The sequence below is a fragment of the Oncorhynchus mykiss genome, chromosome 6 (genome assembly GCF_013265735.2).
Source record: "Oncorhynchus mykiss isolate Arlee chromosome 6, USDA_OmykA_1.1, whole genome shotgun sequence".
In the NCBI taxonomy this organism is placed as follows: domain Eukaryota; kingdom Metazoa; phylum Chordata; class Actinopteri; order Salmoniformes; family Salmonidae; genus Oncorhynchus; species Oncorhynchus mykiss.
Window position 1 is genome coordinate 23,138,840 of NC_048570.1, and position 24,877 is coordinate 23,163,716.

The 24,877-nt window shown below is 44.5% G+C and overlaps 2 protein-coding genes across 6 annotated transcripts in view; both read left to right on the plus strand.

Annotated features, from left to right (window-relative positions):
* Positions 1-24,877, plus strand: part of LOC110525522 — a 500,086-nt gene that overhangs the window by 306,510 nt on the left and 168,699 nt on the right. The gene's annotated exons all lie outside the window — the stretch shown is intronic.
* Positions 1-24,877, plus strand: part of LOC110525518 (homeobox protein cut-like 2) — a 117,885-nt gene that overhangs the window by 59,210 nt on the left and 33,798 nt on the right. For all 5 annotated transcript variants that reach the window (XM_036979641.1, XM_036979642.1, XM_036979646.1 and 2 more), the window contains exon 4: positions 20,467-20,545. In XM_036979641.1, the coding sequence (XP_036835536.1) occupies positions 20,467-20,545 (79 nt within the window). The remainder of the gene's footprint in view (positions 1-20,466; positions 20,546-24,877) is intronic.

Below are 24,877 nucleotides of genomic sequence, written 5' to 3' on the forward strand. Positions count from 1 at the left end.
GAGCGTGTTTAGATATAGGGATGCACACCAGGTAAAGAGAGAGAGGCGTGATGTTATAAATAGGCACTTGCCTCTCTAGCCATGTGGAATTGATGAGTTTTAGCACATTGTGCTCTGTGGTGCTAGGATTCATTTCCACAGTCCTGACAGCACTAACCTCTGAGCCAAGAGACTTCATATCTGAGTAATGCTGCTGTGCAAATGTTAGCCATGTTTGACGACGGTGATGTGCTGCTGTTATTGGGCATCCGACTGCCCATACATCCACTCTCTGTAAACCTCCCACCACCTTAACAGCCACTCCTCAGACTCCTTTACTCACCCCTTGATAAACAGGCAATCTTTGAAAGAACCACAGTAACTCTCTCCTCTCATCTAACAGGCAGTCTCTGAGACGCCTAACTCCAGCCCCAGCTCCAGCTTGAAATGGTCAACTGACTTGTTATGAGACAGGCATTAGGCTCCCCAAGGGATCCCAGTCTGAGAGCAAAGCAGAGTAAAGCAGTTGTGTTCTTGGGATGTTCTGACTCCTAGCTGGCTCCCTCTCCGCTGCTGGCAAGTGCACAGTCGAATTAGCCAATAAAAATGTGTGAAATCGGTGGCTCTGTTCCGGCGAGGACATGCCAGGAGAAATAAACGTCAGCACTTGTACAACCAGGAAAACCCCATGTGAGGAAGAAAAGGCAGAACAGGGGAGCTGCTCCGCCAATTCCGTGACGTGATGCTGTGATTTCAGGACCAAAGTCAGTGCTACACAGCCACTGAGCCCAAGACCCAGTCAGTCACAGACGCAGATGCAGTCAGAGACGGAGAGCAAATCTTCTTACAGATACACAGCTAGAGATCAAACCAGTTGCAGTGTAGTCACATACAGAACATGGGCTGCTGTCAGAAGACGAGGTCCTCCCATGTAGTGTTGAAGAGATTTTAATTCTGTTTGTCTGTTCCCCTGCAGAAGTCTGTATCCTGTAGTTTTCATTTCACATTATGTTGGGCTGTGAAGTTTAATTTCAGCAGAATCTAAACACACTAATTAAATATCACAACTTTTCTGAAGAAGGCACTCCTAAAGGTACCTGAAATTTTAATTTAGACTTCAAAAGAAGCCAAGACTTTAAAGTAAATCTATTGTTTTTCATTTAGACTTTCTTGTGAAAGCACCGCTGTATGTAGTTTGATTGATCTGGTAATTAAAATATGCAGAGAGGGAAAAATATTAACTGCTTGTTTTAGAAAACAGCCAACACTTTTTCAGCACAGATAATTACATTTCACACATTGAAGTTCTTTACACAGCATTCATCGGTCTCATTATTTTTCCATTTTCATCTTTCTGGTGGGAGATCGATAGATTGATAAAATGATGGAGCATATCTTAAATAATGTAAAGGAGAGAAGTTGGGCTCACTTTGCGGCTGGCTAAGTGCTTGAACTTTTATTCTCCTTTCAAATGATGTTTAATATCCCATGAAGGTACTGTAGACTTCACAATGCTACCGTCTTTACTTAACCCCTTGAATTATATTGATTAAGTCATTTATTTTCATTTTTGCTTTCCCTGTAAAGCAAATGTGGAGTTCTGCTGACACTTGTCAGGGCTAATATATAAAACTATAAAGAAACTGGCAATTCGAAGAAAGACCTGCGTAAATTAGGCCAATTAGTACCTTGGGAACATTTTAGCTAGGAGAGAGAGCAGCTCAAAATGTCCCACAGACTACCGTTGGGTCCTATTGTTTACAATGTGACCTGACAGTTTGGGTCTCTTCAATTTCGGATTAACTACAGTACTAATTAACATGGAAGGAACTCTACTGCAGAGGTAGACAAATGTGCATTAAGAGAAAAGCCATGTATAGTTTTAATTAAAAGGTTTTTTTCCCTCTACATGCTGTCTAATGTGATTCTTACAGATCCATTGCACTATTCTGATGCTACTTTTTACGATTGCATCTCCCAAACCCGGGTACCACAGAGCTCTTTGCCTTTCCCACAAACAGATATGTGTGTGTTCAACTCCCCACTGTAGCTCCCCTGTGTGTCTCTTCCCTTCATCCCTCGGTTTCATCAGAGAGAAGTAAAGTGGCAATGGTGGCCTGAAGAAGAGCGAGTGAGAGAGAGTGCAAGAGCGTAAAAACACATCTTCAATTAAAGCCGCAACTCTGCATCTCCCTGTGATTCTGCTTCTATTGCCGAGTTCCGTCCCTTTTAATTGGGTCTCCATGGAGTAGTGTGAGTTCCCGCTCCTTCAGCCTGATGGGCCCAGCCTGGAGAGGGGCTGCTGGGACAGCCAAGGGGAACAGCTGCTGATGTCGGGGCCCTGCCACTGACACTGGGAGAGTGATGGAGGACTGGGGGAGTCAGCTGGATCTGGATGGAAAGGGAGGGACACACTGGTACAGGGGGCTTGGCCATGTATCACTCTTTACAGATGGCCTAGGTTATCCACTCTGTCAGAGACACAGAGCTGCATTAAAGCACAATAACTGATTCAGTGTGTGGCGTGAACTGGTGTGCTGTATGCACACTATTCTGTCTTTGTCAATGTCATTTGTGTGTGTGTGTGTGTGTGTGTGTGTGTGTGTGTGTGTGTGTGTGTGTGTGTGTGTGTGTGTGTGTGTGTGTGTGTGTGTTGTCTAACGAGACCCATGAAGAACGGCTGGAGGTGCTGTGAGATTCTGTGATGTCTTTTTTATGATCTCATATTGAGACCAATCTCTGTCCCTTCACCTGAAGGACAGCCAGCTATTCCCCAACTAAATTAGCCAGCATCTGGGAGCAGGCTTCTACAGGCTCCCTTTAATACATGCTTTAGACACACACATGCTCATACACACTCCCTCGTGGGCACATACACATGTGTATTCTCAATCTGCCCTTTCCTTCTCCACTTTTCTTTCATCATTTTCCTTGTTTGTTGTGAAAGATGGGGCGGGAGGGTTGGGGTGTAATTGCAGGCATTGTCTGATGGTGCCCCTGTTGGACGGGGCTGGAGACCCCAGCCTGGTGGAGTGTGTGACTGTGATTTCCACGGACACTGCCTATCAAGCCTGGCCATGGATACCATACTTACTCTGTGTGTGTGTGGTGTTTGCTTCCTGAAGCCATCTCTAGAAGAGTACCGTTACATTTCGCCCATGAGGCTGTGGGCTGGAGGCAAATGTGCATTTCTCTTCCACCAGTCTTCACTAATTAAACTTTTTTTGTAAAGGCTGGTTTTCCATTCATGGAGGATGCTTCCTCTCTTTCTAATGAGGCAGAGCCTGAAATATCAGTTGGGCTAGCTAGCGCTGCAGAACTATGACATCTCGTGTGAAAACCTCCCCAAATCACAGTGGCTGCAGCCGTGCGTCTGGTTGCTTTATTCATACACCGGGTGGAGTTGTCCTACACTCTGAGCATACGGAGGCTTACGTAACCCATGACAGCCAGTAGGAGCTCAGTCAGGAAACTCTGATATAAAGCTTCCTGAAAGGTTGCTTTATTAGATTCAATTCATGATGGATCTCCTGTAGCCTAAACAGTGTATATTTTCATTATGCTCACATGCTTATTAGAAACTCATTTTGAACAATATGATTAACCTTCTATCCTCTGTAGCTCAGTATTCCTCAGTAAGGGCTGATTTCTCCTTATTTTCAGTGTGACACTCATCCCATGTGCTCTCATCCCATGTGCCCAACATTAACCCCAGATCTGAACCACTTTTGACCTGTAACATGAGAGATCAGACAAATAATCTGCTCATTACAGTCATGACACCAAACTCCTGGCAGAGCCCATTTTGTTTTACAGCTTTTAGAACAGTCTTGGCACTGGGGCGCATGGGCTTTAGGCACGCAGGAGGTCCCATTTAGGAGGGAGGGGCGAGCCATGGCCGTTCGGGAGGGAGGGGCGAGCCATGGCCGTTCGGGAGGGAGGGGCGAGCCATGGCCGTTCGGGAGGGAGGGGCGAGCCATGGCCAGCCCTCTCACAGAGAGAGAGAGGGAGTGTGTGTTATTGTGCCCCCCCACCACCAGACTGCTGATTTACGCTGCTGAAATGGACTGCCACAAACTGGGCTCTCAAGCCTCTAAATGATCCTCAGGTCAGCTGCTAAAAGGCTTTATGTACTGATATGACAGTTACTCCAGTTTTTTTGGGAGAATCTTGGCTCACCTCTGAAAGCAGTGCACTATATAACGTTTTCTTTTAAAGTGTCACTCTAACGTTGTAATATTTTGTCATCTAATTTTCTCCAATATATAGTATTGAGAAGCACCCTTAGGGTACATGCACATACACACCTTGTGAATATTGCTATTTGTCCTTACCTGGTTCTAATTATAGTGTATGATGGCACACCTTCACGGAGCCAATAGTGATCTGTCATTGACAGGCCCACAGAGCTCACTGTGAAAGGGAGTGATATCTCTCTGTAAAATATGTATGACATCAAAAAGCCTTAAAGGTTATTACAAATGAATAATGAGTAGTGGAGCGAGAGCAGTAATGTTTAATTTAACATGCACCAATATAGAGCTGGACTGGCTCCCAGCAGTGGTAACTTGCCTGTTGGCCTGGCTGGCCCATACTGCCTGCCTGTTTGTCTGCCTGTCTATTTGTCTGTCTGCTAGGAACATGGGCTCCAACACACACATTCTTAAATGAACATTCATGTTCAGTAGTCTATGAATGATCATACATTTGGTTTCCTTGAATAGACTCGATCTAGGTCTATACTAACAGCATATTTGATACACACAAGCACAGGCTTCAGTAGCATCATCCTCAAATCCTCTGTAGGTTACAAGACAGAGAAAAGCTCTCTCTCTCTCTCTCCCAGTATTTCTCTGAAGTAACTTGAATCATGTCTCTGAACAGCTCACGTTAATGTCTTAAGACACTGTACAAAATTGCCTTGTTTATGCCTGTAATGTAACCTGTCTGTTCCAGTGTCGCTCATTCTCAGTGAAACCGGCGACGGTGGCAGCCGAGTCTGGAGTGAATTTGCCGGGCGACTACCTGGGAAACAACAGTCATTAATTATGTAAAAATCTTCTCACAATGGGAGCAGAGAGCAGCATACAACTGCAGCTCCGGCTCCTATTAGAGTCACTGTACTCTACAATAAGCCCTTGCTGCCTGGGGCGCTGTGGAGGGATTATCAACCTTCTCAACAACCACCACCCCCTTGACCCCTGACACACACATATGTGTCCTGGTATGTTTAGCTGGGGATGAGAATGAGATGAGTTTGTGTTGTCTCCCTCTCCTTACAGCCCTATCATTCACTGTTCTACTCTACACTTCCGGTTATTTGTTTTGTTTGTGTGCTGCAATTGCCTGTTTTCCGGCATCCTCGAAAAACAATAGGTGAAAGAGAAAAATCTGACAGGACAAATTATATATCATACCAGTGGGGAAGGGAAGGGACTGTTTCATTGCTGATGGTGCTGTCATAACTAGCCCTGTTCATAGGAAGTAGTCATTTTGTTCACATGCTGAATTAAGACCTATCTCCACCAGTGGACATCACTACAGACAGCTGATAGTGGACGTCCTTTCTTCTTTCAAGTTGGTCACTATTACAAACGGTTTTGGAACACAAAAGGCGTGAATTCAATGTCACCAATCTGTCTACAGACACTTGGCATCAGATGATGGCTGTTTAGAGTTGTGCTTTCCGTTGTCCTTACTGTTTAGAGTTGTGCTTTCCGTTGTCCTTACTGTTTACTGTAAGCAGCAAGCATTTGGTTTCATCTCTGTCAGCTGTGCCTCTGAACCCCCATTCAGCACTCGTTCATCAGATGCTCTCTTTTGAGCATCCTGTCGGGCTGTATCACCCACCGCCTGATACGGCAACTGCACCGTCCGCAACCACAGGGCTCTCCAGAGGGTGGTGCGATCTGCCCAACTCGTCACCAGGGGCACGCTGTCTGCCCTTCAAGACATCTACAGCACCCGGTGTCACAGGAAGGCCAAGAAGATCATCAAGGACCTCAGCCACCCGAGCCACAGCCTGTTCACCCCACTACCATCTAGAAGGTGGAGACAGTACAGGTGCATCAAAGCTGGGACTGAGAGACTGATAAACAGCTTATCTCCAGGCCATTAGACTATTAAATAGTCACCACTAGTCGGCCTCCGCCCTGTACCCTGCCCGGATCTTTAGTCACTGTTACTAGCCGGCTACCACCCAGTATTCAACCCTGCACCTTAGAGATTGAACACTGGTCACTTTAATAATGTTTACATACTGTTTTACCCACTTCATATGTACACTACCGTTCAAAAGTTTGGGGTCACTTAGAAATGTCCTTGTTTTTGAAAGAACATTTGTCAGAAATACAATGTAGACATTGTTAATGTTGTAAATAACTATTGTAGCTGGTAACAGTGGATTTTTTTTAAATGGAATATCTACATAGGCGTACAGAGGCCCATTATCAGCAACCATCACTCCTGTGTTTCAATGGCACGTTGTGTTAGCTAATCCCAATTTATAATTTGAAAGGGCTAATTGATCATTAGAAAACCCTGTTGCAATTATGTTAGCACAGCTGAAAACTGCTGTTCTGATTAACCTGTTGAGTGTAGGGGGCAGTATTTTGATGTTTGGATGAAAAACGTACCCAAATGAAACTGCCTTTTTCTCAGGCCCAGAAGCTAGAATATGCATGTAATTGTCAGATTAGGATAGAAAACACTCTAAAGTTTCCAAAACGGTCCAAATATTGTCTGTGAGTATAGCAGAACTGATATTGCAGGCGAGAACCTGAGGAAAAACCAACCAGGAAGTGCCTCTTATTTTGAAAGCTCCCTGTTCCATTGCATGCCTTCCCTCCATTTAAAGGGATAACAACCAGATTCCTTTCCCTATGGCCTACACATGGTGTGAACAGTCTTTTAGACATAGTTTCAGCCTTTTATTCTGAAAAATGAGCAAGAACGATGACATCGCGTCAGTGGATGGCTGGGTGCCAGCAGAGTTTTGCATGCGCAACAGCTTGGAGCAGACATTTTCTCAATCTCTCTCCTATTGAAAAAGCTACGGTCCGATGGACATATTATGGATAATTTATTGTAAAAACCACCTGAGGATTGATTATAAAAAACGTTTGACATGTTTCTACGAACTTTATGGATACTATTTGGAATTTTCATCTGCCCGTCATGACCTGCACGAGTGTAGAGGTCCTGGATGGCAGGCAGCTTAGCCCCAGTGATGTACTGGGCCGTACGCACTACCCTCTGAAGTGCAAACTGGCTCTATTCTTGTTCTGAGAAATGAAGGCTATTCCATGCGAGAAATTGCCAAGAAACTGAAGATCTCGTACAACACTGTGTACTATTCCCTTCACAGAACAGTGCAAACGGGCTCTAACCAGAATAGAAAGAGGAGTGGGAGCTGCCGGTGCACAACTGAGCAAGATAAGCACATTGGAGTGTCTAGTTTGAGAAACAGACGTCTCACAAGTCCTCAACTGGCAGCTCCATTAAATAGTAGTCACAAAACACCAGTCTCAACGTCAACAGTGAAGAGGCGACTCCGGGATGCTGGCTTTCTAGGCAGAGTTCCTCTGTCCAGTGTCTGTGTTCTTTTGCCCATCTTAATTGTTTATTTTTATTGGCCAGTCTGAGATATTGCTTTTTCTTTGCAACTCTGCCTAGAAGGCCAGCATCCCGGAGTTGCCTCTTCACTGTTGACGTTGAGACTGGTGTTTTGTGACTACTATTTAATGAAGCTGCCAGTTGAGGATGTGTGATATTAGGAAGGTGTTCTTAATGTTTTGTACACTGTATATTTATATTCCAAACTGACATTGCTTATTCTAATGTTTATATATTTCTTAATTCCTTTTAATTTTGAGGATTTGTATGTATGATGATGCTCCTCAGGTACTGCACTGTCAGGTATTACTGCACTGCTGGAGCTAGAAACATAAGCATTTCACTACCCCTGTAATAACATCTACGCTCCCAATACATTTGATGCAGGTTTGGCATGATGTTCCTCTGTAGTGAAACAAAGGCTGACACCTGTAATTAATTAGGCTATTATGCATTCTGCAATGATAATTGCTTCACTGGAAAGTCACCAGCCTTCTGAGAGGGAGAGAAAGGAGAGGTGGCTGGAGAACGCTATCCATCAAGAACACTCTCTCTCGCCCACACTGTCTCACCTTGACATGGTGTAGGCCAGGTGGAGAGGTACATTGTCTTCGTATGTCTTCGTATGCTGCTGTGCCTCCCTCTGCCAAGCATGTGCCATGCTCCACTATTGGCCTCAAGCTGGCATACCCATGCCTTCTCCTCTGCTGTGGCTTTGTCCATGGGGCCGTCTAGGAATGGTCCCTCACACCTCTCCACTCTTTTATTCCCCACAGTATTCTCTGGCAATGCTGCAATGTCCCTGTCCCAACAAAATGTCATATGATACACTCCACTGTATCTCCCTATAGCTCCATTTGTTTACCTTGTTATTTAACTAGGCTAGTCAGTTAAGAACAAATTCTTATTTTCAGTGACGGCCTTCAATAACAGTGGGTTAACTGCCTGTTCAGGGACAGAACAACAGATTTGTATCTTGTCAGCTCGGGGATTTGAACTTGCAAACTTTCGGTTAGTAGTCCAACGCTCTAACCACTAGACTACCCTGCCACCCCGTTCTCGGTACATCCTAATCTCTCTCCTGTCATGTCACTATAGATTTGTGACTCCTCTTCAGCAGACACACGTTTTCCAACCTTTTAGGTCACTCAGCACTTCAAACATTTAGAATCTCATGTCTCAAAAATAAAGGATCCTGTCTTTTGAACTACAAAGACTTTCACAGAAGATTTATTTTCCTTTATTTGTCTTACTCCGTCTATCTCTGTCTTGACTTTCTTCTGACTTTGAGGTGTTAAGCAGAGGTTTATGTTGGGTTTTGTCGTGTGGGTGGGTGGAGCTGCTGGCTGGCTCTGTCTGTCTGTTCCGTGGTGGTGGTGATGGAGGTGGTGGTGATGGAGGTGGTGGTGGGACCGAGCCTACTAGACTCCTGCAGGATGGCAGAGCCAAATAGGGCTTTGATCTGAGTTTAATGCCTCACACTGTTCGGTCTCACACGGAGCTCACCATGCCATGTCCATCAGGATTACTCTACTCTACCTTGACTTGCTGGAGATCTGCTCACCGCTCTGCCCGTGTCATTTCTCTCTCTCTCTCTCTCTCTCTCTCTCTTTCTCTCTCTCTCTCTCTCTCTCTATGTCTCTCTCTCTCTCTATGTCTCTCTCTCTCTCTCTATGTCTCTCTCTCTCTCATGTCTCTGTCTAAATCTCTGTGTGTGTCTGTCTTTGTACTATAGCTACTATAGTTATTTTTCACAAATGTAGTGTCCATCCCCTTTTATTGATTTATTCCCCTTGTTGTTTGATTGGATTGAATGTATTGATTGAGATGATTGATTTCTTTATAATTGATTGGTTAGAGTTATTGCTTGGTTTGGTATTGATTGTTTAGATTGAAATTATTGATTTGTTTGTTATTGATTAGTTAGATTAATGATATTGATTGGCTCAAAGATCATTGTGACCGCAGAACATCACAAAATGACCTTAGATGTTAGGATAATAGTGTGGTCAGGTTGAATGGATGAGCCTGGTCAGCTTTGGTGCCTTGGCTCTATTCTCCCAAGGGGATGGCAGGGCACCAGTCTGCTGAGGGAGAGCGCTGACGGCGTCTGTGTGCTGGGAGCGTAACAGGAGGAGTGACAGGAGCTGCTGATTGGAATTGACTTGGGGACTGGATGTGTGTCAGGCCACCGACTGCTCCTCTCACTGGGCACCTGGAGACGGACTCAGCCTCAACCTCATCCTCAGCCACCATTCCACCACTCAGAGAGGGGTGTCATCCAGAATAAATGCCCTGCAAATACAGAGGTGTGTGTGTGTGTGTGTGTGCGCGTGTGCACACGTCTGTCTGTGTGACTGTCTGAGTGTGCAAATATCTGTGTGATTGTGTTCTCCCCCTCCTTTAAGCAACTTGAACCAGTGTGTGTGTGTGTGTGTATGACAGTGGGATGTCCCTCTCCTCTACCCACTCATCTGTCACTCAACACCGGTTCATCCCTTCTCTCTTCTTCTCTAAACACTCAAGGAAAAACAAGCACGGATGACAGTGGTTGTAGCTTCACCAGCATTGTAGCAGTAGCCATATTTACTTATAGCTCTCACTCTCGTCACCCAGAGAATGGGTGAGGGACAACCCATCCCTGTCTCACCCCACGGTCCTGTGACTTGTTGCATTATGTTGTGGTGGAATTCCCAGTGTGTTGTTTTTATAGGTATAAAGGCTGACTGGGGCTGTGGTGACACTGTCAGCTCCTGGGCTGTGGTGACACTGTCAGCTCCTGGGCTGTGGTGACACTGTCAGCTCCTGGGCTGTGGTGACACTGTCAGCTCCTGGGCTGTGGTGACACTGTCAGCTCCTGGGCTGTGGTGACACTGTCAGCTCCTGGGCTGTGGTGACACTGTCAGCTCCTGGGCTGTGGTGACACTGTCAGCTCCTGGGCTGTGGTGACACTGTCAGCTCCTGGGCTGTGGTGACACTGTCTGCTCCTGGGCTGTGGTGACACTGTCAGCTCCTGGGCTGTGGTGACACTGTCAGCTCCTGGGCTGTGGTGACATTGTCTGCTCCTGGGCTGTGGTGACACTGTCAGCTCCTGGGCTGTGCTGGGTCTCGGTGAGCAACACAGATCAGTACAAAAGACCAACTGCCATGATTGTGCGCTGACCTTTGCATCATGTGCAGATGACAGGTAATTTAGAGGCCTCTGGGATTGAGGCAACCATACAGTCCTTGTCCCTTATATACACACTGCTTCTCTCACCCACCAGCAGCAATAATCTTACCAACACACACATGTGTGCACACACAAACGTGTACACACACACACACACACACACACACACACACACACACACACACACACACACACACACACACACACACACACACACACACACACACACACACAGAGAGAGACAGGCAGGCAGGCAGACAGACAGACAGACAGACAGACAGACACCTAACACCCCCACCGCCCTCACACATTCTAATCACCTGCATCATCACACCCTGTCCTCAAACACCCAAATCACAGGAGGTGGCAAGCCGGTAAGGCTGAGGGGGAAAAAATATGCTTTAGAGTGATAATTGCATAATCACCAGTTGTGATAATTGTAATTGATGACTGCATAATTGCTAATTGCAGTCTTTATGGGAACCTGTCTTTCGCTCTCTCTATCTTTGTCTGTAGTTCAGTGCCTGTCTCTGTCTCTCTTCCCTCCACTTCTTTATCTTACACTCATCTTTTTGCAATGACTTGTTCGTCTCTTCTCGCATGCTTGCACACACACACGCACATGGACAGAGACTCACACATCGACCATGTGTTCCACTATAAGTATCCTCCTAGGCCTCAGTAAGAATTTCCCAGCAGTGCTATCCCAGAGACCGCAGCAGTTGCCTGCCCACACGGACTGATCCTCTGTGAAGAATTATGGTCCACTTCTAACAGGTTTCCCCGCTCTCTGTCTCTCTCTTTCTCTAGCTTTTCTCTCTCTCTCTCTCTCTCTCGCTTTCTCTCTCCCTCTTGCTATCTCGTTCTCTCGTATTCACTCTCTCTCTTTCTTTCTCAATTCAATTTTACGGGATTTGTTGGCATGGAAACATGTTTACATTACCAAAGCAAGTGAAATAGAAAATAAATAAAAAATGAACAGGTAACTTTACACTCACAAACGTTCCAAAAGAATAAAGATATTTCAAATGTCATATTATGTGCAAATAGTTAAAGTACATAAGGGAAATAAATAAACATAAATATAGGTTGTATTTACAATGGTGTTTGTTTTTCACTGGTTGCCCTTGTGGCAACAGGTCACAAATCTTGCTGCGGTGATGGCACACTGTGGTATTTCACCCAATAGATATGGGAGTTTATCAAAATTGGGTTTATTTTTTCTAATTCTTTGTGGGTCTGTGTAATCTGAGGGAGATATGCGTCCCTAATATGGTCATACATTTGGCAGGAGGTTAGGAAGTGCAGCTCAGTTTCCACCTCATTTTGTGGGCAGTGGGCACACAGCCTGTTTTATCTTGAGAGCCATGTCTGTCTACGGCTGCCTTTCTCAATAGCAAGGCTATGCTCACTGAGTATGTACATAGTCAAAGCTTTCCTTAAGTTTGGGTCAGTCACAGTGGTCAGGTATTTTGCCACTGTGTTCTCTCTGTTTAGGGCCAAATAGCATTCTAGTTGGCTTGTTTTTTTGTTAATTACTTGACACTTTGGAAATAATTCTCTTTTTGTTTTCTCATGTTTTGGTTGGGTCTAATTGTGTTTCTGTCCTGGGGCTCTGTGGGGTCTGTTTGTGTTTGCAAACAGAGCCCCAGCACCAACTTGCTTAGGGGACTTCTCCAGGTTAATCTCTTTGTAGGTGATGGCTTTGTTATGGAAGGTTTGAGAATCGCTTCCTTTTAGGTGGTTGTATAATTTAATGGCTCTTTTCTGGATTTTCATAATTAGCAGGTAACGGTCTAAATCTGCTCTGCAAGCATTATTTGGTGTTCTACGCTGTACACTAAATCATGCCACATTGAGCCAAAAGTTTTTAAATCAACAAAGCATGAGAAGACTTTGCCTTTGTTTTGATTTGTTTGTTTGTCAATTAGGGTGTGCATGGTGAATGCGTGGTCGGTTGTACGGTAATTTGGTAAAAAGCCAATTTGACATTTGCTCAGTACAATGTTTTAACTGAGGAAATGTATGAGTCTGCTGTTAATGCAGAAGATTTTCCCAAGGTTGCTGTTGACACATCCCACAGTAGTTATTGGGGTCAAATTTGTTTCCACTTTTATGGATTGTCCTGTAGTTCATTCAATGTAATTGGAGAATCCAGTGAGTTCTGGTAGTCTTTTTTGTTTGTTTGTACTTTTACCCCTTTTTCTCTGCAATTGGTAGTTACAGTCTTGTCCCATCGCTGCAACTCCCCATGGTCACGGGAGAGGCGAAGGTTGTGAGCCATGCGTCCTCAGAAACACGATCCTGCCAAGCCACACTGCTTCTTGACACACTGCTCGCTTAACTCGGAAGCCAGCTGCACCAATGTGTCGGAGGAAACACTGTCCAGCTGGCGACCAAGTCATCTTGCAGGTGCCTGGCCAGCCACATGGAGTCGCTAAAGCGCAATGGGACATGGAAATCCCGGCCGGCCAAACCCTCCCCTAAACCGGACGATCATGGGTCTCCCAGTCAAAGTAGGCTGTAACACATCCTGGGATCGAACCTGGGTGTTTAGTGATGCCTCAAGCACGGCGAAGGAGTGCCTTAGACCGCTGTGCCACTCGTGAGGCCCCTTCTGGTAGTCTTTAATAGTTGATTCTAAGATTTGTATTTGATCATGTATTTGTTTTTTGTTATACGTCCAAAACGATTGGAGAAGTGATTTATCCAAACATCTCTATTTTGGATAGATAACTCTCCGTGTTGTTGTTTGTTTAGTGTTTTCCAATTTTCCCAGAAGTGGTTAGAGTCTATGGATTCTTCAATTACATTGAGCTGATTTCTGACGTGCTGTTCCTTCTTTTTCCGTAGTGTCTCTCTCTCTCTTGCTCTCTCTCTCGCTTTCACTTTCTCGCTCTCTCGCTTTCATTCTCTCTTGCTTTCTCACTGTCTCGCTCTCTCTCTGCACTGGGTGTTTGTTTACTGCTTGTAAGGTTAACCTTCATCACATCCCTTTCAGAGAAGCCATAGGACAACCATCTCTGCAGCACTCCACCAATCAGTCCTTTATGGTAGAGTGGTCAGATGGAAGCCACTCCTCAGTAAAAGGCACATGACAGCCCACTTTGAGTTTGCCAAAAGGCACCTAAAGGACTCTCAGACCATGAGAAATAAGATTCTCTAGTCTGTTGAAACCAAGATTGAACTCTTTGGCTTGTTTGCCAAGCGTCATGTCTGGCAGAAACCTGGCACCATCCCTACGGTGAAGCATGGTGGTAGAAGCATCATGCGTGGGGATGTTTTTCAGTGGCAGGGACTGGGAGACTAGTAAGAATCAAGGGAAATATGAACTGATAAAAGTACAGAGAGATCCTTGAGAGAGATCCTACTCTAGAGCACTCAGGACCTCAGACTGAAGCAAAGGTTCACCTTCCAACAGGACAACGACCCTAAGCACACAGCCAAGACATCGCAGGAGTGGCTTCAGGATAAGTCTCAATGGCCTTGAGTGGCCCAACCAGATCCCGGACTTGAAACCGATTTGAACATCTCTGGAGAGATTTGAAAATAGCTTTGCAGCCACGCTCCCCATCCAACCTGACAGAGCTTGAGAGGATCTGCAGAGAAGAATGGGAGAAACTCCCCAAATACAGGTGTGCCAAGCTTGTAGTGTCCATACCCTAGAAGACTCGATGCTGTAATCACTGCCAAAGATGCTTCAACAAAGTAAAAAGAGTAAATGGTCTGAATACTTATGTAAATGTGATATTTCAGTTTTTATTTTTAATACATTTGCAAAAATGTATAAAAACCTGTTGCTTTGTCATCATGGGGTATTGCGTGTGGATTGATGAGGAAATGTAAAAAAAATATATACATTTTAGAATAAGGCTGTAACGTAACAAAATGCGGAAAAAGTCAAGGGGTCTGAATACTTTCCGGATGCACTGTACATTTAGATACATTGTATCATACTACTATACATACTGAAACATACACAATGGAGAGGTATAGCATAGCATTATGTATGCGGCAGGTAGCCTAGTAGCTAAGAGTACCTGGGCCAGTAACTGAAAGGCCGCTGGTTGGAATCCCCGAGCTGACGAGGTGAAAAATCGGTCGATGTGACCGTGAGCAAGGCACTTAACCCTAATAGCTTCTGTATGTCACTCTGGATAAGAGTGTCTGCTAAATGAGTGGAAGAGTCCCTCAGATCAGACATTAAACACCACATCTCTGAGGTGCTTTGATGAAACATGCATGAGAGCATCAGCTGTTCCGGACAACTGTGTGATCCCGCTCTCCGCAGCCGATGTGAGTAAGACCTTTAAACAGGTCAACATTCACAAGGCCGCAGGACCAGACGGATTACCAGGACGTGTACTCCGAGCATGCGCTGACCAACTGGCAAGTGTCTTCACTGACATTTTCAACCTCTCCCTGTCTGAGTCTGTTATACCAACATGTTCCAAGCAGACCACCATAGTCCCTGTGCCCAAGAACACTAAGGTAACCTGCTAAACGACTACCGACCCGTAGCACTCACATCTGTAGCCATGAAATACTTTGAAATGTTTGTCATGGCTCACATCAACACCACTATCCCAGAAACCCTAGACCGCCCCAACAGATCCACAGATGATGCAATCTTTATTACACTCCTCACTTCCCTTTCACACCTGAATAACAGGAACACCTATGTGAGAATGCTATTCATTGACTACAGCTCAGCGTTCAACACCATAGTTAGTGCCCTCAAAGCTCATCACTAAGCTAAGGACCCTGGGACTAAATAACTCCCTCTGCAACTGGATCCTGGACTTCCTGATGGGCCACCCCCAGGCGGTAAGGGTAGGTAACAACACATCCGCCACGCTGATCCTCAACAAGGGGGGCCCCTCAGGGGTGCGTGCTCAGTCCCTTTCTGTACTCCCTGTTCACTCATGACTGCACTGCCAGGCACGACTCCAACACCATCATTAAGTTTGCTGATGACACAACAGTGGTAGGCCTGATCACCGACAACGATGAGACAGCCTATAGGGAGGAGGTCAATGACCTGACCATGTGGTGCAAGGACAACAACCTCTCCCTCAGCGTGATCAAGACAAAGAAGATGATTGTGGACTACAGGAAAAGGAGGACCGAGTACGCCCGCATTCTCATCGACAGGGCTGTAGTGGAGCAGGTTGTGAGCTTCAGGTTCCTTGGCGTCCACATCACCAACAAACTAACATGGTCCAAGCACACTAAGACCTTCATGAAGAGGGCACGATGAAACCTATTCCCCCTCAGGAGACTGAAAAGATTTGGCATGGGTCCTCAGATCCTCAAAAGGTTTTACAGCTGCACCATCAAGAGCATCTTGACAGGTTGCATCACTCCCTAGTATGGCAACTGCTCGGCCTCCGACCGCAAGGCAGTACAGAGAGGAGTGTGTACGGCCCAGTACATCACCGAGGCCAAGCTTCCTGCCATCCAGGACCTCCTGCCATCCAGGACCTCCAGACGGTGTCAGAGGAAGGCCCTAAAAATTGTCAGACTCCAGCCACGCTAGTCATAGACTGTTCTCTCTGCTACCGCACGGCAAGCAGTACCGGAGTGCCAAGTCTAGGTCCGCGGTCAAACGACCACCCCTCATCACTGTCAAACGCTCCCTAAAACACTTCTGTGAGCAGGCCTTTCTAATCAACCTGGCCCGGGTATCCTGGAAGGATATTGACCTCATCCCGTCAGTCGAGGATGCCTGGTCATTCTTAAAAGTAACTTCCTCACCATCTTAGATAAGCATGCCCCGTTCAAAAAATGCAGAACTAAGAACAGATATAGCCCTTGGTTCACTCCAGACCTGACTGCCCTTGACCAGCACAAACATCCTGTGATGGACTGCAATAGCATCGAATAGTCCCCACGATATGCAACTTTTCAAGGAAGTCAGGAACCAATACACGCAGTCAGTCAGGAAAGCAAATGCTAGCTTTTTCAAGCAGAAATTCGCATCCTGTAGCTCGAACTACAAAACGTTTTGGGACACTGTAAAGTCCACGAAGAACAAGAGCACCTCCTCCCAGCTGCCCACTGCACTGAGGCTAGGTAACACGGTCACCATTGTTGCAACCCCTATTACCAGCCTGTTCAACCTCTCTTTCGTATCGTCTGAGATCCCTAAAGATTGGAAAGCTGCCGCAGAGTTCAGTGTGTCAAATCGGAGGGCATGTTGTCCGGACCTCTGGCAGTTTCTATGGGGGTACCACAGGGTTCAATTCTCGAGCTGACTCTTTTCTCTGTATATATCAATGATGTCGCTCTTGCTGCGGGCAATTCCCTGATCCACCTCTACACAGACGACACCATTCTGTATATAGTTCTGGCCCTTCCTTGGACACTGTGCTAACTAACCTCCAAACGAGCTTCAATGCCATACAACACTCCCTCCGTGGCCTCCAATTGCTCTTAAACGCTAGTAAAACCAAATGCATGCTTTTCAACCGTTCGCTGCCCGCACCCGCCGGCCCGACTAATATCACCACCCTGGACGGTTCCGACCTAGAATATAAATACCTAGGTGTCTTGGCTAGACTGTAAACTCTCCTTTCAGACTTCTATTAAACATCTCCAATCAAAAATCTAATCTAGAATCGGCTTTCTATTTCGCAAAAAAACCTCCTTCACTCACGCTGCCAAACTTACCCTAGTAAAACTGACTATCCTACCGATCCTCGACTTCGGCGACGTCATCTACAAAATAGCTTCCAACACTCTACTCAGCAAACTGGATGCAGTCTATCACACAGTTACAGTTGCAGTTACTAAAGCACCTTATACCACCCACCTCTGCGACCTGTATGCTCTAGTTGGCTGTCCCTCGCTACATATTCGTCGCCAGACCCACTGGCTTCAGGTCATCTATAAGTCTATGCTAGGTAAAGCTCCGCCTTATCTTAGTTCACTGGTTATGATAACAACACCCACCCGTAGCACACGTCCCAGCAGGTATATCTCACTGATCATCCCCAAAGCCAACACCTCAATCGCTGAAGTTGGAGACTTTTATTTCCCTCACCAACTTTAAACATGAACTATCTGAGCAGCTAACCGATCGCTGCAGCTGTACATAGTCCATCTGTAAATAGCCCACCCAATCTATCTACCTCATCCCGATACTGTTTTTATTTTATTTACTTTTCTGCTATTTTGCACACCAGTATCTCTTCTTGCACATCATCATCTGCTCATTTATCACTCCAGTGTTAATCTGCTAAATTGTAACTATTCGCTCCTATGGCCTATTAATTGCCTACCTCCTCCATGCCTTTTGCACACACTGTATATGGACTTTCCTTTTTCTACTGTGTCATTGACTTGTTTGTGTTATTGGCTTGTTTATTGTTTACTCCATGTTTAACTCTTTTGTTTTCTGTGTTACACTGCTTTGCTCTATCTTGGCCAGGTCGCAGTTGCAAATGAGGACTTGTTCTCAACTAGCCTACCTGGTTAAATAAAGGTGAAATAAAAAGGTCCAAGAGGTTTCTCAACAGCTTCTACCCCCAAGCATAAGACTCCTAAACATCGAATCAAATGGCTACCCAGACTATTTGCACCCCCCCCCCCCCCCTCTACGCTGCTCTCTGTTATTATTACTTTAATAACTCTACCTACATGTACATATTACCTCAATTGCCTCGACACCGGTGCCCCTGTATATATCTCCGCTGTTGTTATTTACTGCTGCTCTTTAATGATTTGTTATTCTTATCTCTTACTTTTTTGGGGGGGTATTTTCTTGAACTGCATTGTTGGTTAAAGGGCTTGTAAGTAAGTATTTCACTGCAAGGTCTACACCTGTTGTATTTGGTGCATGTGACAAATAACATTTGATTTGATGGTAGTGGCAGCTTGCGTAAGGGGAGAGGGTTACGCATACCGAGTGTGCTCACGTGAGGAGGCATCAGGCATGTGATAGATGTCTACTCTAGCAGCTGCAGACAGGTTAATGGTGTGATTGTGGAGGTAATCTCCATGTTCTCTCGTTAAAGGATGATGAAGGGCTTGGAAAATGGAGCCTGTTGCATTCTCAGGTCCTGTGCTTTTTACATTTGTAGTTCAGGGCCCTGTTTGATGGGTTCATCAATGCATTGACACAGTTGACAGTCAATGAGCTCACCATGGCATCATTCACAATGGGACAGTAGCCTTCTTCTTTGTTAATGCATCTCATTGACAGGGAGACAAAGGGCGTTTGACATTTAGAAACAGCTGGCAAGTAGCCTATACATATGTGAATAATGTTAATATCTACCAGTTCTTCTTTACTGAGGGTGGATCGGTAGGAAGAGAGGGGGAGAGAGAGTAGAGGAGTCGGCTGAGAGCTGCAGACTATTACATCTGTATTGATTGGGCTCAAGCTTTTCCATGAACTCGGAGTGGGAGTGATGGGAGGGATTTGTTTGATCTTTATGATATTTCTTTAAACATGATGCTGTCGTTTTGCCTCTCCAGGGAGGACACAAGCCATTTCCAGTAAATCAAGGGCTCTTTGTCTCTCTGTTTTCCACAGTTGTTATTTATAAGCCTCTAAACAGTTTCTCCACCATTCTCATAAGTGTTTTCAGTCAGTGTTCCACAATACTATTGTTGAGCTGAAGATAGACCATTAAAGAACGTCTCAGATGTAACCATACACTTGGCCCCTTCAATAGAAGTCATTGTGTCTGATCAGATCAAAACTATAACACTGACAGGAATTCTATAGACAATAGATGGAAATAATTAGCTTTCAGTCTGTTCTTGGACTGGAGGGACATTTGGAGTGGAGCTGATGTAATATTTCAGAGTTGCTAAACTACAGATGTACGATCTTAATTTGAGCATGTTTGCTACAGCAGGAAAAGAATCATGCAGCAACAGGAAAAGTGGTTTGTAATTAATCAACATTTTTGTAGGGGTTGATTACATTTTTCGTTGGGGCAAATTAAGTCTGAAATTTCCATGTGTAAATAAAAACTTTAAGAGCTTTTTTAAAACTCAAATGCTCTACAAGTTTGCATTTCCTTCCTCTCAGCAACAAAAGAGTAATCAAATTAAGATCCTACATCTATAAGACTTTCAGCCAATGACATCCTCCGACAACAGGGTTGCTGGTGTATTATAGGAGCTGTGAGGACTGTAACCCATATATCCACCAGGGCAGGTGCCCTCTCCATGGGGCCAGGTGGTGCCTAATTCCCTTCTTTGTCCCTCCTAATGAATTGTTAATTGGTTTGCATCACCCGTGGAGTGGAGAATAGCAGGAGGGTCTGGGTGCCGGTGTGATGGAGGTCACAGACGCTGACATGCTTCATAGAGCACACCAGCACCTGCGTTTTAACAGGACAAATGTCACCTCACTACACACTGCAACGTTGGGGTTTAAGAGGCCAAATATCAGCTTGCAGTATTACCTCAGAACCTTGTTCACATAATTCAGCACACAAACCCCATCAGAATGTCATGTTGGGGATTAACTTCTACAGATGGATCATTGTGGTTTTGTTTCTGTCTGTCTCATTTGCACAATTACTTTATATGCTGGCTGTTTACTTCATATGTCAAAACAGTGTAGAATGCATTTAAATGTAGATTGGCGGTGTGTATGGGTCAATAAATGTCCATTCAGCACAGGTGTAGTATTGATGCCTGAGTGTCACCCTGACGGCTGTGTCCTGTCCTGTTCTCTCTAGGTGGTTGCTCTGAACAAGCGCAGTAAGGAGGCAGAGTCTGCATTCCTGGGAATCTACAAGCAGCTTATCGAAGCCCCAGGTGAGTCTCCCACCTGGAACAGAGCCACACACACACACATCACAACACAGACACAGACAACATACATTACTCATGTAACAACCCTCCCATAGGGGATCACTCTTCCCAGCCAGATCAACTACACACCAAACCCAAGTCAACATCATTAGGTCAACCACAGAGTTTCTAAACCAAGAGGCGTAACATCGCGAGACTTCCGGGAACGAAACAGACAAAGCAGACCAGGCTGTGGTTTGGGGTTTGAGAAGTCAATGAGAGAAGTGAAAAACTATTCCTTAGTTGTTAATTTTCTCAATATAAAGGCACAACCTAGATTCAAGCCAATGTCTTAAGTAGTTGAACATGTGACAAACTGACACATTTTCGTTAAAAAAAAACATATCGAAGGAGGGCCTTCGATTTGACGGCCTGCACATGCGCAGTTTTGTGCGAGATGACCGTTAGACTCAATGATTTATATATACAGTACACAAGATGACTGATAGGGGCCACTGTGTTAAGCTGCCACGCCTCCATCTTGGCATTCTCTCACCATTGTAAAAAATATTTTGGATGCTATAGAAAAGCATTTATTAATGTCTACATTAGTTTCTGCCATGTTTATTCTATTACAGACAACTTAATGCATACTTTTAAATTATATTATGTGACCTAAACATACAAATCAAAATTGGAAGAAATTATAAATACTTTAGGGAAAATGTATAATAACAACAACAATAACAAAATACTTAAATACATGTAATTTTGTCCCTGAAACAGTGAAATCCGCAAAACGCCAGTCTCAACGTCAACCGTGAAGAGGCGACTCCAGGAATGCTGGCCTTTTAGGCAGAGTTGCAAAGAAAAAGCCTTATCTCAGACTGGCCAAACAAAATAAAAGATTAAGATGGGCAATAGAACACAGACACTGGACAGAGGAACTCTGCCTAGAAGGCTAACATCTCAGAGTCGCCTCTTCACTGTTGATGTTGAGACTGGTGTTTTGCGACTACTATTTAATGAAGCTGCCAGTTGAGGACTTGTGAGGCGTCTGTTTCTCAAACTAGACACTCTAATGTACTTGTTATCTTGCTCAGTTGTGCACCGGGGCCTCCCATTCCTCTTTCTATTCTGGTTATAGACAGTTTGCGCTGTTCTGTGAAGGGAGTAGTACACAGCGTTGTACGAGATCTTCAGTTTCTTGGCAATTTCTGGTATGGAATAGGCTTCATTTCTCAGAACAAGAATAGACTGACGATTTTCAGAAGAAAGGTATTTGTTTCTGGACATTTTGAGCCTGTAATCGAACCCACAAATGCTGATGCTCCAGAAACTCAACTAGTCTGAAGAAGGCCACTTTTATTGCTTCTTTAATCTGAACAACAGTTTTCAGCTGTGCTAACATAATTGAAAAAGGGTTTTCTAATGATCAATTAGCCTTTTAAAATGATAAACTAGGATTAGCTAACACAACGTGCCATTGGAACACAGGAGTGATGGTTGCTGATAATGGGCCTCTGTACGCCTATGTAGATATTCCATTTAAAAAATCTGCCATTTCCAGCTACAATAGGCATTTACAACATTAACAATGTCTACACTGTATTTCTGATCGATTTTGATATTTTAATGGACAAAAAAAAAGTGTTTTTCTTTCTAAAATCAGGACATTTTTAAGTGACCCCAAACTTTTGAACGGTAGTGTATGTTTAAACGGTTTCTCATGCTTGGAGTCTTCACAGATTTGGCAACAATCGTGTGACATAAAACACTACCTTTCTTTCTTACATTTATGATACTGTTTGTCGTTGTACCATATACTAAGCATTTAACAATTTAATTGCACATTGAACTTGATCCTGTAAAATTCCTGGATATTGCTGTTGTACACTTTTTTTTTTTTGTATGGAGATTTCGGAATTGTACTGTACCTCCTTAACATTTTGTATCTTGTTAGGGGTGTGTACGGGAAGTGAAGTCCGGTGCAGGAGAGCAGAGTGTAGTAAGCAGGCGCACCTTTAACATAAACGTGCCAAAAACACGGAACGTAACAAAAGTATGGCGCCTGACAATATCCACATAACAATAAACAATTACACACAAAGACATGGAGGGGAACATAGGACTAAATACATGCAGTGTGGTTATGGAATAAAAACCAGGTGTGTATGGAACAAGACAAAACAAATGGACATATGAGAAATGGAGCGGCACTGGCTAGAAAGCCGGTGACGTCGATCGCCGAACGCCGCCCGAACAAGGAGAGGAGCGGCGGATGTCGTGACATATCTCGCTATCTTATGGTGTGAAAACAGTTGTCATGGGCACACATCCAAAATAATTATGTGGTTGCAAAATCGAATACTTCTAACTGAAAGAGTAACTTTAACATGACTAATAAAACTAAAATGTATACTGTCATTAACGGGGTTCTTCAATAATCAGGCATAATAGTTTCATGCACCTTTATCTAGCTGTTTAGTTATGTGAGGACTTTATCGCGCAATCAGCTGATTCAGGAAAGGATTTTCTGAATGACAGTCAAGTGATAAAGAGCTTGTGTGATGCTGCACAAGACTGAACAACAGCCAAAGTGCGGGAATTCATGTTTATCTCGAAGATTGACAGAACATTTTGGTGTCTATGTTGTTAGAGCAGTCAAGTTAATTAATTAGCCTATGTCATGGACAACATTAAGTCAAGATTCCTGAGGTTAGATAACGGTCTGTGTACGTTTTGATCGTTTGCTTTCCAAGTTAAAGCGGCGCAATCGGGAACATGAAAACAGTTTGTTTATTTCATTTTGTATAGAAATATAAAAAAATGGCTTGTTTTTTTTCTTCAGTTTTTGCTATAAAACCCAAAACGACTTGATATTTCAACTTTCACATGTGGACGGGGTTAAATTTGGAATGCCTGTCATTGGTCAAGTGCACAGCCAACACTTCATGTCCTTTCACTTCATGTCCTTTCAAAGTAGGAGTTCACCCTTCTATCTCTATTCTATGAATCTATTAAAGTAGCGGGGTGTGGGTAAAATCACTGGGGAAGCAAAGCCAGGCAAAAATGTGTTGTGATAATTGTGTTGTTTGCTGTATAATCTATTAGTTCATATGCTCTAACACCAAGATATATAAGCCTAAGGCCGAGACAATAACAAGATACAGTGGCAGAATAAATTCAAACACACCTTTGTTTCATCAGAAAACCTGAGAGCATCATCCACAAAACATACCGCATGTACCAAACAGTTACATGACCTACGGCATGGTCAAGCAAGTTCATGTTTCTGACATTTTCGGACTACTAAACAACTATTGATTTAGAACCACAGAGAGTTACCGCCAGTCGCAAAGAAAACAGGCGCTGCCTCCACTATTCCAGCACCATTTCAACTTCAACATTTCAACATCATCTAATCACCTCTGCTTAGTCCTAATACAGTGACAACTAAAAGATACCAAAAACGATTTAGTCCAATCAACATTAGCTAAATATGATGTGGCTGTCCATGGTATCCGAATGATTTCTGTGTGCGTGCGTGCAAGTAGAAAAACCTAACTCGCCCTACTTGTAGAGAAACACCAATGCCATCCTCCTCTTTCATGTTGCCTAAATGGTTTATGACTGTCATGCAGTACAAGCTTTTAGATTTGATTGTCCTAGGCTACCTGGCTAAAATGCTTGCTCACTAGCCTAACTTCCTTTCATTGGGCAACAATGTGGCAGGCCAGCTAGTTAACATTAATGTACTACATCTAGCTACATGTTGAACTTCCATCCTCTCGTGCCTCCCGAGTGCATTTCTGTGCTAGAAGCATCACTACAGACCCGGGTTCCCAGGCTGTGTCGCAGCCGGCCGTGACCGGGAGACCCATGCGGCAACACACAATTGGCCCAGCATTGTCCGGGTTAGGGGAGGTTTTGGCCAGCCGGGATGTCCTTGTGCCGATGTCCTTGGGCCCGGGCGCATGCATGCTGACTTCGGTCACCAGTTGTACGGTGTTTCCTCTGACACATTGGTGTGACTGGCTTCCGGGTTAAGGGTCGTGTTTCGGAGGCTGCATGACTCTCAACCTTCGCCTCTCCGAGTCGGTACGGGAGTTGCAGCGATGGACAAGACTGTAACTACCAATTGGATATCATGAAAAGAGGGTAAAAAGTACAAAAAGAAAGAAAAAGAAGGTCCATCCTCTCAGTCCAGGGGCACAATGTCTGATCAAAATCACCGTTATAATCATTAGTCAGTATGGAGAATTAAATCACTGTTATAATCATTAGCCAGTATGGAGAATTAAATCACCGTTCTAATCATTAGTCAGTATGGAGAATTAAATCACCGTTATAATC